Source organism: Erigeron canadensis, chromosome 3 (genome assembly GCF_010389155.1).
Source record: "Erigeron canadensis isolate Cc75 chromosome 3, C_canadensis_v1, whole genome shotgun sequence".
Lineage (NCBI taxonomy): Eukaryota > Viridiplantae > Streptophyta > Magnoliopsida > Asterales > Asteraceae > Erigeron > Erigeron canadensis.
The window spans coordinates 1,813,086-1,827,091 of NC_057763.1; the positions used below are offsets into that span (position 1 = coordinate 1,813,086).

Consider the following 14,006-nt stretch of genomic DNA (forward strand, 5'->3'; position numbering starts at 1 on the left):
CGAACACGAACGAACTTTCCGCCGAACGGTTCATAAACTGTTCGTGAACTGTTCAGTTCGTTTACAGCACTAAGTAAATGGCGATTTAGAAAGGTTGCCAACTAATTTCCTCTCTCTTTTTCTTTTTTTTTTATGTGTTTGTGTGTGTGTGTGTGTTTGGGCTTGTCATTTTCATGTGGTAGATATTCTTTAAATATTTTTCAATCTTTATTTAATCTTTTTACGTTTACAGGATTTTTAACGGGTCTTTCAACCTTTGAAGTAATGGTGTCAAATTCCAGAGTAAAGCGATTACCAACTCTTCTATCTATAGCCAACATATCAAATTTGGACGTCTTAAACGAGATCAATTTTGGGAGCTTAGTTTATTATCATATAAATTAAGTTTAAAAAAAAATAGTTTGACTTTTGTTATTGAACTACTAGTAATAAAAGATGTAGATGTTGATGCAAAAACCAAAAGGATTTTACTCAAATGCAAATTATATAATAGTACTTTGTCTAAAATCTAAACATTATTAAAGTCTAAAATACAAAATATTGAGGCCTTATAATTTTGGGGCCTAAAACGATCGCTTAGTCCCACCTCTTACTAAGAACACACTTATGGACCTTCGGCAGCCTAATCGATCGGGCTGAATATGCCCTCACGGATTGAGCGCGATGAGAATGAACTCAGAAACGGAAGCAACCATATTGAAGAGTACTGAATAGAATCTTTAAATTGTACTCTATAAATTGCACATCTATTCAGCAATCTTTTAAATAATCAAATTACAATCAAAATTTAGTTTCCTCAATCAAGATGCTTATTATGTACTTCTATTGTTTCTACATTCCAAACAAAAATAATACAAGACTCATAAATTATTTACAAAGTATACACACAAAAGGACAACACCATGTATTTGCCATCGATATTATCTACCTTCTCCAATGATATCATGAAGCATCGGTCTGGAAATATTGTTAGGCGAGTGTGGTGTACCAGTGGAGTGACTTGTACTTGCAGCTGAATTGGTAGTCGAAATCGGTGGATCATTTTGAAAGGTTGTGGAATCCTTAAAGTTAAAGCCAGTGAGGTATTCAGGCCGAGAAATAGCACCAGTAGCTTGTATGTCTCCTGAAAGCATTGCCACTACTCGTGACATTGATGGACGTTGCATTGGTGAGGTTTGGGTGCATAAGAGGGCTACTTTCATCACTCTTCTTACTTCATTTTCGTCATATTCTGATAACTTTTCATCTACCAACTCAAGTTCGGTACCGGCTTCATGCAGATTCCATGCCTAAAAGCATACCAAAAGGAATCAGAATATAAGATGGATGGAGTGGTACCTTACATAATCAATGAAACAGACAGGTTAAGACAACATGTGAAATGGAACCGGGTAAAAAAATGACATTTTAAATGCTGGACAAAACGGGTTAGGCTGACCCGTCAACGTATAATGATCCCTTTTCAAAAAAATTAACTAATGTATAAAAGATAATAAGAAAGGTACATATAAAGAAGAAACTGAAGCATACCCATTCCAGAAGATATATTTTCTCATCTTCTAATGTTGAATCTGAATTAGACCTTCCACTAATAATCTCTAGAGCTACAACTCCAAAGCCAAACACATCAGCCTTTTCTGTAAGGTGTCCACGCATGGCGTACTCTGGTGCGAGATACCCACTACATAGTGAATCATTAAGAGCATGTCAACTTATTATTACTCACATGAGAACTAGTTAAATATTGCCACATCGATTGAAAAATGGACAGGCCAAGCGGGTATGGTAATGGGTCAAAAGCAGTAGCGTAATTCTGGTTGACATGGAAACATAACTTGTCCTTTTTTATAGTTAGTTAAAGAGCTTGTATGCACTTGAAAATACACTTTGGCGAACTTTCTAACCCATTCGAATAGTTTCAGCTAAGAAATATACTTGAACCAGTCAAAATTTAATATAACCCAAATCAACTCATTAATAAGTAAATGGGCTAAGAGTCCACTACTAGCAATAAATACCAATACTCTATGTCTTTCACAGTTAAAAGTAATACAGATTTTATCTTACATTGTGCCAGCAACGCGTGTACTCATGTGTGTTTGTTTGTCATCATAGAGTTTGGCCAAACCAAAATCGGAGATCTTGGGGATCAGTTCAGAATCAAGTAGAACGTTGCTAGCTTTAACATCTCGGTGTACAACCCTAATTCGAGATTCCTCATGCAGATATGCAAGACCACGTGCTACCCCAAGGCATATTTCAAACCGGGTGGACCAGCTAAGAGACAAGCTGTTGTCTCCTGCAAAGAAGAACCCATATTTGATAATTGATATCAGTATTATACTCTACTGTTCATTTATAAACAGTACCTATGAAGGTACTATGTAAAGATGGCATTGTGGACCCATTTACGTACAAATGGATCAACTTGGGTTTTTTATTCAATAGGTCAAATGGTTTATGCTAAAGATTAAACTGAAATGGTCAATGGGAACAGTTGAAAGAATTGACAAAAAGTGAAATGAACCAAATGGGTCAAACAGGTCAAAAGTTACCCGAGGTGTATATAAATGCATTAAACCACATCAAATATGTATAGTTTGTAATATATCTATCACATAAAATATGTATTTTATTTTGATTATGCATAAATAAGAGTTTTCAGGTCAGCCTAACCTGTTGTAGCCTGTTACCCAACCCACCCACTTTGCCATCTTTAGAGTTCAATATGCTTCTTCTCACCGAATAATGCTTGATCAAGACTCTTGTTCTCGAGATACTCGTACACAAGAAGCCGTTTCACTCCATCAATGCAGCATCCGTACAACTTGACTAGGTTGCGGTGTTGGACCGCAGATATAGTTGCAATTTCAGCCACAAACTGATTCTTTCCCTGATGAGAGGCAATAGAGAGCTGCTTAACAGCTATTAGTCTCCCGTCGTCTAGTTTTCCCTGTTCACCATCCAAGAGAATTTAGGGGGTTTTGACTTAAGGAAGCAACTATGTACCCTTGATATAATGCATAAATTACCTTATAAACAGGTCCAAAACCTCCCTCGCCAAGCTTATTTTCAGGACTAAAATCACCTGTTGCATCTCTTAGCTCTCCATAACTAAAGGTATATGGTTTAGCATCAATTCCCAAAAACTCTGCAAATGAGTGAAGCATGTTAGTGCCTAAAACTTGCATTTATTTTGAATTCTGTTTAGTTGTATTACTATGCCACAAGGAAACATGCATAAAACTACCTTCATAATTGTCGGAGGTATCCTGCTTTTTCCTACGCTGGCGAATAATATATAAGGCTAATAATGACAGAAAGCATACAGCCACAATCGGGACCAAAATCCCTACAATCAAACCGGTCCTATTCGTCTTACTTCTTGAAGGTGGATTGTTGCTCACAGTGGGGGTGAAATCTGTACATAAAATAAATTATAAAGAGCATTATATGTCGAGTGTCAAGAGATCAAAGTTTGGCACCAAATTTCAAGAAATAAACTTTACTTGGGGTAGCACTGATTGCTGAGATAAGAGGTCCAAAGGTTCCTTGATTAGGCACACAACAAGTTCCTTTCCCAGACCAGAATAAGTGTATCTCAAGGTAGTTATTTGAAACCTGGACAGTTGCTGTCTTTGTAACAGGACTAAACGAGGCTCCACCTGCTTCCTGTTTTATGTTGAAATCTTGAAACTCCAAGTTTCCCTGGAATAATCAAAAATTGTAAATATCAATCAAGGCAAACAATACTAATACAGGCTGGTGTGGCTAATGAGTTCCAACCTCAGATATTATAAAAATTAAACAAAGACCTGCAGATATATGTCAAAGACACGCCTTCCTCTGCTTCTCCAAGTTTGGCCATCTTCTATAAGTAGTTCTGCAAACTGGAGATTCACAGTGTAGTTACCGTTCTGTAGGCCTAAACCGTAGTATCTTAAAGATCCGGCTGATATTCGCGCTGTTTGAAACAGTTCCGAGTCTAAGGTGTTTGTGAACTGGCGCAAACTGGATGTGGTATATGCTGGGTTGTCTCTTTGTCCAACATTGCTGACACCCCATCTCCTTTCAGAAGTTAAATAGTACGTTGCTGGCCCAAGAGGTTCGTTATCCCGCTCATAAACAATTTGATTAGAAGATGTAATTTGAGGACCACCACAGTTAACTCCAAAGTTACTATCTGAATCAAAAGAACAACTCCACGAATCAAATGAATACTGGTACGTGTTAGAATCATATAATAACAAGAAAAACTTCAAGTTCTTGCATACATCTTGGTGATCCACGATCACATGGAAAATCCCTTTGCAGACAGTTCAATCCTGATGGAAGACCACTGAAACAGAAGTACATTTTGATTAGAAAAGGCATTGACAGTGTATAAAATGGTTTATAGAATAAAAAGTAGGTACCTGATTTCTGAACCTTCTAATGTGAAGTTGTTTGCAACCAAGTTACTACACATTGCATACATAATAAACATGATATTAGTTCCAAAAGCTATACTAAAAGCTTATGAATGTTTCTCACTTTTTTATAAGCACTACAACAAAGTTTAAATTCAGATGCATATTACTGCTTCCAAAAGACAAGTCACAAATCAGAATTTAAACGTAATATTCAAAATGATTTACATACAGTTGTAAGCTTGACTCATTGATCCAAGAAGGAAGTGTCCCGGATAATTCATTGTATGACAAATCGCTGCATCAGGAAAATTGTAAGAAAATTAGAGGAAGAAAATAAAGATCATTTTCAAATATGAAACCATAAATCCAACCATGCATTTCACTTACATATTGATGAGAGATCTGCTCTTTACATTGGGAAGGGTACCATTCAAGCTATTGTTTCCAAGAAACCTGAAAATGGTGACATCTTAATTTAGCGTTAGGATGTTATGTAGATACAAAGTTGAGCACCGATTAATTCATTTCTACTTTCAAGTTTATAGTCCTAATTCCAAAGAAACTATAAATTTTTAAGATGACTATACAAGAAGGTGATTTGACTCAAGTTGAACAAGTCTCTTGGAATCTGCCCCGTTAAATTGTTGAAACTCAAATCCCTGTGTATTAAACGCTTAAGTTAGTAAATGAGAGAAGATCAAATAGTAAGTTTGGCATTGGCAGTACAAAAGATCTCTTCTTAAATAGTTACTCACAGGCGTGTCAAATTTTGATATTCACCGATGTCAGTTGGAATAGAGCCAGTAATTCTGCTATTCCTCAAAACTCTGCAAGAGAGGCATCTCGTTATAAGTAACATAAGAAAAGAAAGGTTGGTTGACTAAAGAAATTCACAAAATATTTGCTCACAGAACAGTCAGGGACTTCAAGTTTGCAATAAAATCCAGAGTACCATTGGTTAAACTAGTTATTCTCCTGTAACATTATTAAAGAAGATCAGTAAGAAATTTGTGGATTTAAAAACTAACTCTTGAAAAAAAAGAGAGAGAAAAACTTACAGCTCCTGCAAAGAGGTCAGTTGAGAAAAGGAAGGTGGTATCGAACCTTCAAAAGAGTTCCCCTCAAACCTCCTAAAGAAACATCAAGCATGTAAGTAATTATACAGTTTCATCTCATACACATTATAAACGCCATAGAGGTCAACTTACAATGACTGTAACTGTGTCCAATTTCCTATGAAGTCGGGTATTCTTCCTGTGAATGCATTATCGGAAGCCCATCTGAGATGCCAAAAGTTTGTGTTTATGATAAATTATGTAAATAAAGAAAGGCCAACGGTAGAAGAATAAACAAATCATTCTCATTCAGTACAACAATAGTGGAGCTGCTATCTATGAAAAAACTAGAATGGGCATTAGAAAATAAAAGCTTTTAGGCCACCTTGGTGGTGGCTAAATAATTCAATATATGAAATGCTAAACTAAAAGGAAGGACGGATGGGTTTCTACTCTGAAATGTCAATAAAAGTAACCGTTCTTACACTGTGACCAGGCTTCGTAAATTTGCAAATGAAGAAGGTATATCACCGCTAACTCCGGCACTATTAATGTAACTGAAAAGACGGAAATAAATATGATATTAGATGATTATTGTCCTACAAAAGTTTGAAATCCTATAAGTTCTTACATTTGTTGTAATCTTCGCAGATTTCCAAGTTCGGATGGCAGGGAACCATTGAAGTTGTTTGTGCCAAATGACCTGCAAATTTTTTGTTAATATAATAAATCAACAGAAAATCACAAACAAAAAGTTTCTGCTTGATAATGGGAAGGAGAACAAGGTAAGAAAAGAACGTACAACGATCTAAGATCAGTAAGGAGTCCTAGCTCTGGAGGAATTTCCCCTGATAATGCATTGATGCCGAAAGTCCTATAAAAAAGTTAAAGTTAAGTGTCATAATTATCTTAAAGATGTAGAGTCTGAAAAGATATATATCCAAATCCAAAGTAACAAAAAAGTATAGCTTACAGCCACTGCATCCGAGTTAAATTTCCGATTGAAGGTGACAAGGGGCCTGTAAGGTAATTCTGGGCCAGATTACTATAACAAACACTCGATCCGTTAGTAGAATACAAGCATACACATGTATATATACATAAAGAAATTGGTACTCATACATACAGATTGGTGAGGTAAGTCAAATTCCAGAGTCCTTCTGGGATCGGGCCAACAGCATCCAAAGCATAAACTTTTCTGAAGATTTGCAGTGAAACAATGGTTGTTAAAGATACACTACCAACAAAATGTCCAAAGAACCATATATTTATAGGAATGAAGACTTCTACAACTACGTTGCATAAAGATATAGAAGAGAACAGTTGTAAAAGTATGTTAGCATAAATAGCCAAAAGGATGCACTTACAATCGAGTAATGTGACAAATGGAATCAGGGAAGTTACAGTCACATTTGATGGCAGGGTTATAAGCATCCGAATCATAGTCTGTTGAGTCCACTGCAGCACCGCTGCATAGTTCTCCACTTATGTTCCATCCCATATTTGTTACAACACTTGGTTCTATCCCCCAATTGCTGAACATTGCATTTATAATACGAGCTGCAACAACACTTGGTTTTCTTTAGTTTCATTCAAATTTAACAACATAAATCATATTCTATAGTTTCATTCAAATTTAACAACATACATCGTATAGTTCGTAATTCGAAAAATAACCAGTATTTCAGTACGAAGTACTCTTCATATACATAAATATTGAACGGGTCAAATGTGTCAAAAGTCAAAAAATTCACACCTCTATATTAAAATGCATACATACTCTTGGATCATTCTAAAAGTTGTGGTCATATTAATACACTATTCATCAAAAACTTGGCAGAAAATATGTTTCAAGTGAACCTGGTTCGACAGACCAGTTTTGCTTTCATCCAAAAGTTTATGTTCTCGTGACATGTTGAGCTCGAAATTTAAATTCTACATTAACTTGAGCCTGCCAATGTGGGGTTAGCCCACTTGGTTGCACTCTTGCCTCTTGGGGTGGTTTAGGATTTGCCGGAAAATATATATATATATATATATATATATATATATATATATATAAACAAATTGAGCCTGAGCCTGAGCCATACTAATACTAGCCATTAATGGCTTCCACAGACCACTAATGAATATGCAAACTATAAACAAGATTATATATAAAGAGTAGAGAAAGACCTTCAGCTGGGTCTGTAGTATTTTGAGCTTGAGCCATACTAATACTAGCCATGATCATTAACAAAAAACACGAGCACCACAACGGTGATCCCATCGTGCACCCACCTGCTCTGCCAACGCCTCTGTTTTACACTATTAATTATTAACTGTTCCTTAACTTGTTTATAAGAAAAACACAAGAAAATGAATTTACTTAGTAAGATAGGATAGGATCTTGTTTGTCAAATTATATATATGTATGCATTAGTATGTAAAACTAGACTTTTTATCTTCCAATCGCAAGTTGACACTTACATATAATATACTCCTATCTTCTTCTGTGTTTACATTGACATAATGACATTAGTATTATCTGTATTATTATATGCATTAGGATCTGTTTAGCTAAAAACTATTATTTATTACATTTGAGCTTATATTTATATCAATCTGACAATTACATTTTTATAGCTGATCATTTTAACATTTCTTGGTATAAAATATTAAATCTCATACTACTACACCAGATGCATTTTTGATATCATTTTGTATATGTTTGGTAAAAATAGCTTAAAAAGGTGTTTGTAATACAGCTTTTTTAGATATCGATTTAACTAAGTCGCATTATAGGAGTACCATTTGACTTTTGTGGCAGAATCTAACTAATTACGTATGCATAAGTGGTTACTCAAACTCTATATACTTATCATTGTACTACAAATCATTATAATTAGGTATATCGAATATATAATCTATTATAATATAACTAGGTATACTCACTTTCAAAACACATTTCCCTATACCCCAATAATGTTACAATTGTGTAAGTGGGAGATGTTTATCTTATCTTAAAATATACGAGAGTAAGTACCTGTGCATTGTGGCGGTGTAATGGTGGGGTGATAGCTAGGTCATAGAGTATGATAGTCAAATGCCTTAGCTGTACGGCCTCCGTTCTCAGATTTAAAAATTCGTCGAAAGTATATCGAATGACATCTCTATTGAAAGAGCATAAAATTTTATGAACACTCATACAATTTTTATGACTTATTGATTTACGGTTTTTGAGATAAAAAATTTTGAATTTTAATTGGAGAAATAAATGATTTATGGATGAGAGAGAAAAATATGATTGGTTGAGATTTGAGGAGAGAAAAAATGTATTATCGCTATTTTAGGTAAATATAAAATAGATAAGAGGGGCATTTTAGGGAAATATAAAATAGATTAGAAGGGCATTTTAGGGAAATACTTAAAATTAATATTGAAAATTTATGTTCAATGTTGAAAATCTAGAGTAAAACTGCTTTATAATATAGTATAGAATTCATAAAAAAAAAAATCAAAAAGTAATCCAACTTGATCCTTTATCTAAGCCATGCTAATAAAAATTGATATCTTTTGACTACAACGCGCCTCTGAAGCACTACCAACATGAAAGATTGAAAGATATATAAATGCAAGTCAAAATCTTAAAAAGGCAAAAGGTTAAAGCTACCTATAATTGACCTAATGATTTGAATCCTTAGCCAATATATTTGAAGTCTTAAAAGAACAAAGTAGTGCACGTCTACATTTCTATACCTCTGTAACCTATGTTATCATTAGAATGGTACCCGTAAGATGCGGTGTAATGGTGGCGGCGGCCATAGCGGTGACGGGTGGTGGTGGCATGCGACAGTGGTGGCGATGTAATTATGGTGGTGGTGGTGACGGGTGGTGGTGGCGCGCGACGGCGACGACAGCGATTGGTAGTGGTAGCAATGGCGACGATTAGTTTTAGTTATGGATATAGTTGTTTAAATGAATTGTTGAAACTTAACTTTAAACAAAATGTAATTTGCTTTATCATATAACAAGAAAAATGTCTACACGATGCGGCGGTGTGGCGACGACGGCAACATGTGGTGATGGCGGTGACGGGTGGTGGTGGTGGTGGTGAAGGTAGCGGTGGGTATTAATGTAAAAGTAATTGATGTGAAATCGATTGATATAGTTATTTTAGATGTTGAATGATGTACGATGTAAATAATTTCATTAACATTATTATAGATATCTTATTGTGTAAGTGTAGATGTATAAAGTTAATGAATAAATGAAAGAGGAATTATAATTGAAAAAATTGTAAATTCCTAATAATATGAAGATGATGGCAAAGGTAACATATATGTCGTTAACATCATATAATATTTTCTCATAATAGTTATGTAGTAGAAATAATAAATACTAATAATAATTATAGATATAGATACAAAGCATTTATACGACATGTGGTTAAATCTTACCCTTTATAACCTAAAAATCTTTCTAATAAATTGGATGGTGACATGTGAAAATTCAATGAAACGGATGAAGTGGGAATAGAAGTGATTAATTCTCCTAACTAAATAGCCTAAAAATCCTCCTAATTATTGGATAATGTCATGTGGAAAAATCAGGGGGTAAGATTCGGAAAAATAATTAGTGGATACCACATGTCACCTTCTTAAAGTGTTAATAGGATTTTTAGGCTATTTAGTTAGAAGGATTTATCATTTTCCTAAGTGGAATCCTAATTTAATAGCCTAAAATCCTTCTAATTAACTGGATGGTGACATGTGGAAGTTCAAGGGAAGATTAGGAAAGAGATTAAGTGAAATTCCTTTGTCACATTTATAAAGTTTTAAGAAAATTTTTAAGCTAATGTTTAGGATGATCGATCATTTTCTTTTCTATAAATCTACAATAAGCATTATAACTAGATCTATACCCGGTCGTTGACCGAGTTATTAACAACAAATATATATATATATATATATATATATATATATTCTTAAAAGTACTCGAAACATGTTCACCTATATATATAAAGATACAACAAGTTAATAAAAATGCAAATATCTAACGTTTATTAGTAAGACGTAATATAAACATTGCAAACCTAAACATAAGGTAGTATCACTTTTGTTAACTCATTATATATATTATTTATAAAGTTAAACATGTTATATATATATATATATATATAATATTGTTTGTAACTCGATCAACGATCCGGTATAGATTTATTTCATTTGTGGGGAAGTTTATTTGTTGTGTACATTTAGCATATGCACGGGTCAAACCCTGACGCGACCCGTGCAGACCGTGACCCGACAAAGCAACAAAACAAACCCGTGACCCGGTTCTTTAAGCGTCGAACGAGTCAATTGGGTAAGGTTCGGTCGGGTTCAATTCAATTCTCGGGTTTAAGATACTTTTGTTCTTCATATTCATAAACCGTCCCGGCCTGACTAAAACCCGACATAGCAACACAATCAAACCCGTGAGCCGGCTCATTAACCTATCGGGCGGGTCGATTTGTGTCGGGTTTGGGTTGTATTGGGCCGAGTCGTGAATTTTCGGGTCATATGCTCATCTGGGGTGTACACTAATTTATTAGCTATATCTTTAGATTTTTTAGAATAATCTTTTAAAGATGTAGATATTGAATACATTTCTCAAAGCTAAGAGGCATTGATTTAATTAGCTACCGATTTTTCTATCTATCTATATCTATACTATATTATAAAAAAGCAGCATTTTAATTTTGGAAGTGCTTGAAAATATGTAATATCACTTAACACCCTTTACAATATTTTCACATACACTACCCCCTTAACATTGATGGTTAATTTTTTTTAACGACATTTTATTCTACTCCTACTCCTAAACTACATGTATGCCTGAAACCAGGACTCTCGAAAAATCCCGTGTTAATTAATCCACCCGCAAAAATGTGAGAAGTAAGACTCGAATCCATATGGATCCTCTCAAGATCAAAGACCTTATCAATGGGCCATCAACCCATTGACATTGATGATTAAATTATACTATCAACTATTTATCTTTTGAAATATCTCTATTAACCCTTTACATCATTTTTAATCACATTATTAAATGTTTTTTCTAACATCAAACGCTTGGTATATGGAATATCATTTGTTGCACTATTGCTTAATTGATCTCATCTTTAACTTTCTTTTGACATGTTACGATTTTTCTTTTTTTCTTGAATGTTCTCCTACTCATCGAACATATTATTACTACATAGTGACAATAGTAAAAGACTAAATCTAATTTTACTCTAAATGACAATAGTATTAAAATAAGTATATTAAATATCATAAAAAATTACCATAATTAAATATCAAAGTTTGACTTTTAATTTTGATGGTTGAGATTAATTTGTTGATTTATTTTCAATGGTGAAGATCAAAAGACAATTCATATTTTTTTCTCTTTGTAGTGGTAGCCATATATATATATATATATATATATATATATATATATATATATATATATAATTAACTAATATAGTCCTTACACTTAGATCAGTGGTAAACACCCTCGCCTCTAGAGACAGAGATCATGGGTTCGATCCCCATCCCATGCAAAGGTTGGAGGGCCTTTTCTACCATTTAGGTAGAAACTGGAAGCAGCCTCTCTACTTAGGTAGAAGTAAGGTTTGTCTACATCTTAACCTCCCCCATACACCGTCGAGGTATTGGGGCTCAAAACTCGCAGAAGGCGGCACTGAGCAGTTAAATACTTTTCTAGTCCTTACACTTGGAGCGTAGTGATTGGACACAAGGCAAAGTCTTCCTGTGATGGAATGGACACAAGTTCGAACAAGAAGAAGCAAGTGTTTTACTCTTAATTGATCTTGTGCATTCAGGCACTAAATTAGAGGGGTTTTTCTTTTTACCGAGTATTAAAAGGTAAAAAAGTATGTAAAAGTAGCGTATACTCAACCTTTACTGTGATGATTGCTCCACACATTTCAATATATATATATATATATAGATATTTTCTTATTCATTTAACCAAACTACTTTTCTTATACAATTACTTTTTTAATTTAGCAATTTAATTTATTATAAATTTATAATCTATAGTTATGAATACTAATTATAATACTTTTTTAATTCATCAAAACATCAAGGGGTGATGCTATCACTTTGTTACACACAAATGTTTGGGTTTTTCTATAAAAACAATAGAGATAATCATCGTACTGAAATTTGATCTTGTATGCATCTAAGTGAAAAAATAAATATACATGCTAGTAGTTCTTGTTAAATCCAGCAATATTTTTTAAGAATAAACCAGTAATCCCATATGTACTCATTGTGCAATCCATAAGTTCCATTGTGAAAATGCATGTTTGGTTTACATTCTTTTCTAGTTTTCTATACATTAATACATACACATATGGCCATATCCTAGGTCATATGTGACGATAATATTAAGCAGTCATTTTGGGCTTATGGGCTTATGACTCCGTCAAGTCGTAGTACAATTGTACAAATGTTAAAATGGTCAAAAGGCATCAGAAAAATTTACATATATTAGAAAATTTTAGTAGTGTTTACACAAGATTTTGTAATGAAAATTCTGTTAATGCAAAAGTCAACTACAATCAATATCGAAAGCTCAAATTTTGAAAATATCAAATCATATATCATGTTTTTCTATGCATATTAGAATAGTAAACTTTCGATAGCTAGTCTTGGATCATGTCGAAATTACTCTGGTATTGATATTATGAGAAAGATATTGTCAAAATAAATCTATTTGTTACAAAATCAAAGTATATATTAAAGAGTTTAGGAGAGCAAATTATATCTTTTTTTCTTCGAAATTTGAAATTTTAAGAAGTATAAAAAAGTAACTTTTTGGCTAAATAATCACGTATATGATAAGTTCATTAATTATTAATACATAATAAATCAACATTTTTGATTTATCAACATTAAAAACACAATAATAATTTTAGGGTGGTTTACACCTCCGCAACTACTAGCCAAACCCGGTGAGTTGGCAAAGTCAGAAGCCATTACTCTTAGCCTCATTTCTTCACTTAATATTTTAGATATATTTTAATTTTAAATATTCAGATTTACACATTGTGTGGTGACAATTTTTTTCTTAGAATTTGTGTGGACAATTTGTCTCTAAAATAAACATAAAATGTTCTACATACTCATTATTTGCTTCCTGATGATCGACCTTCTATTTTGAAACATGGTCCTTAAAAGTATGCTCGGATCCAATCATGACCCGTACATTGTCAAGTTTAGGAAGCATGGTGTGCCCAAACAATCAAATTTGACTCGTCTTATATTAAACTGATAAGAATATAAAACAATATTTATGAAAATGACATGAGTACCCTGCAAACCTCAACTTTGAATTCTTGAGCATATAATATGTCAAATTGTCTATTGGGCATGTTAGGCTATTGATATTTAAACTATATATATAAGTGATCTTCGATGTTAATTTATATGATAAACTAATGCAACCGCATCTAGAAATCATAAATAATCAAAGAATAATAATACAAATAGATGCGTCAAGTTGT

General features: G+C 33.5%; 1 protein-coding gene across 2 annotated transcripts; it reads right to left on the reverse strand.

The window, feature by feature from the left end:
• Window positions 1-727: 727 nt before the first annotated feature.
• On the reverse strand, window positions 728-7,791 carry LOC122592808 (probable LRR receptor-like serine/threonine-protein kinase At1g56140). Of its 2 annotated transcripts, XM_043765122.1 has the most exons (24): window positions 7,643-7,791; window positions 6,835-7,027; window positions 6,594-6,665; window positions 6,441-6,512; window positions 6,270-6,341; window positions 6,099-6,170; window positions 5,953-6,024; window positions 5,621-5,692; window positions 5,471-5,542; window positions 5,322-5,387; window positions 5,168-5,239; window positions 5,000-5,071; window positions 4,800-4,865; window positions 4,642-4,707; window positions 4,416-4,460; window positions 4,275-4,339; window positions 3,816-4,183; window positions 3,510-3,708; window positions 3,251-3,421; window positions 3,033-3,151; window positions 2,743-2,953; window positions 2,068-2,299; window positions 1,531-1,681; window positions 728-1,289 (listed from the first exon to the last, which is right to left on the reverse strand). In XM_043765122.1, the coding sequence occupies exons 1-24, from the start codon at window positions 7,734-7,736 to the stop codon at window positions 921-923; spliced, it is 3,063 nt and encodes a 1,020-aa protein (XP_043621057.1). In that variant the 5' UTR covers window positions 7,737-7,791; the 3' UTR covers window positions 728-920. The 2 variants fall into 2 exon arrangements, with proteins under 2 accessions (XP_043621057.1, XP_043621059.1); XM_043765124.1 differs by lacking the exons at window positions 6,835-7,027; window positions 7,643-7,791 and having other exon boundaries at window positions 6,441-6,486; window positions 6,594-6,630.
• Between the last annotated feature and the right edge of the window lie 6,215 nt (window positions 7,792-14,006).

Excerpts from the sequence above, each read along its gene's own strand:
- LOC122592808 (XM_043765122.1), bottom strand. The coding sequence starts at position 7,736 with ATGGGATCACCGTTGTGGTGCTCGTGTTTTTTGTTAATGATCATGGCT. Across the intron at positions 5,072-5,167 it reads TATCAAAATTTGACACGCCT|GGATTTGAGTTTCAACAATT; the intron begins GTGAGTAACTAT and ends TTTAATACACAG. Across the intron at positions 2,954-3,032 it reads GTTTTGGACCTGTTTATAAG|GGAAAACTAGACGACGGGAG; the intron begins GTAATTTATGCA and ends GATGGTGAACAG.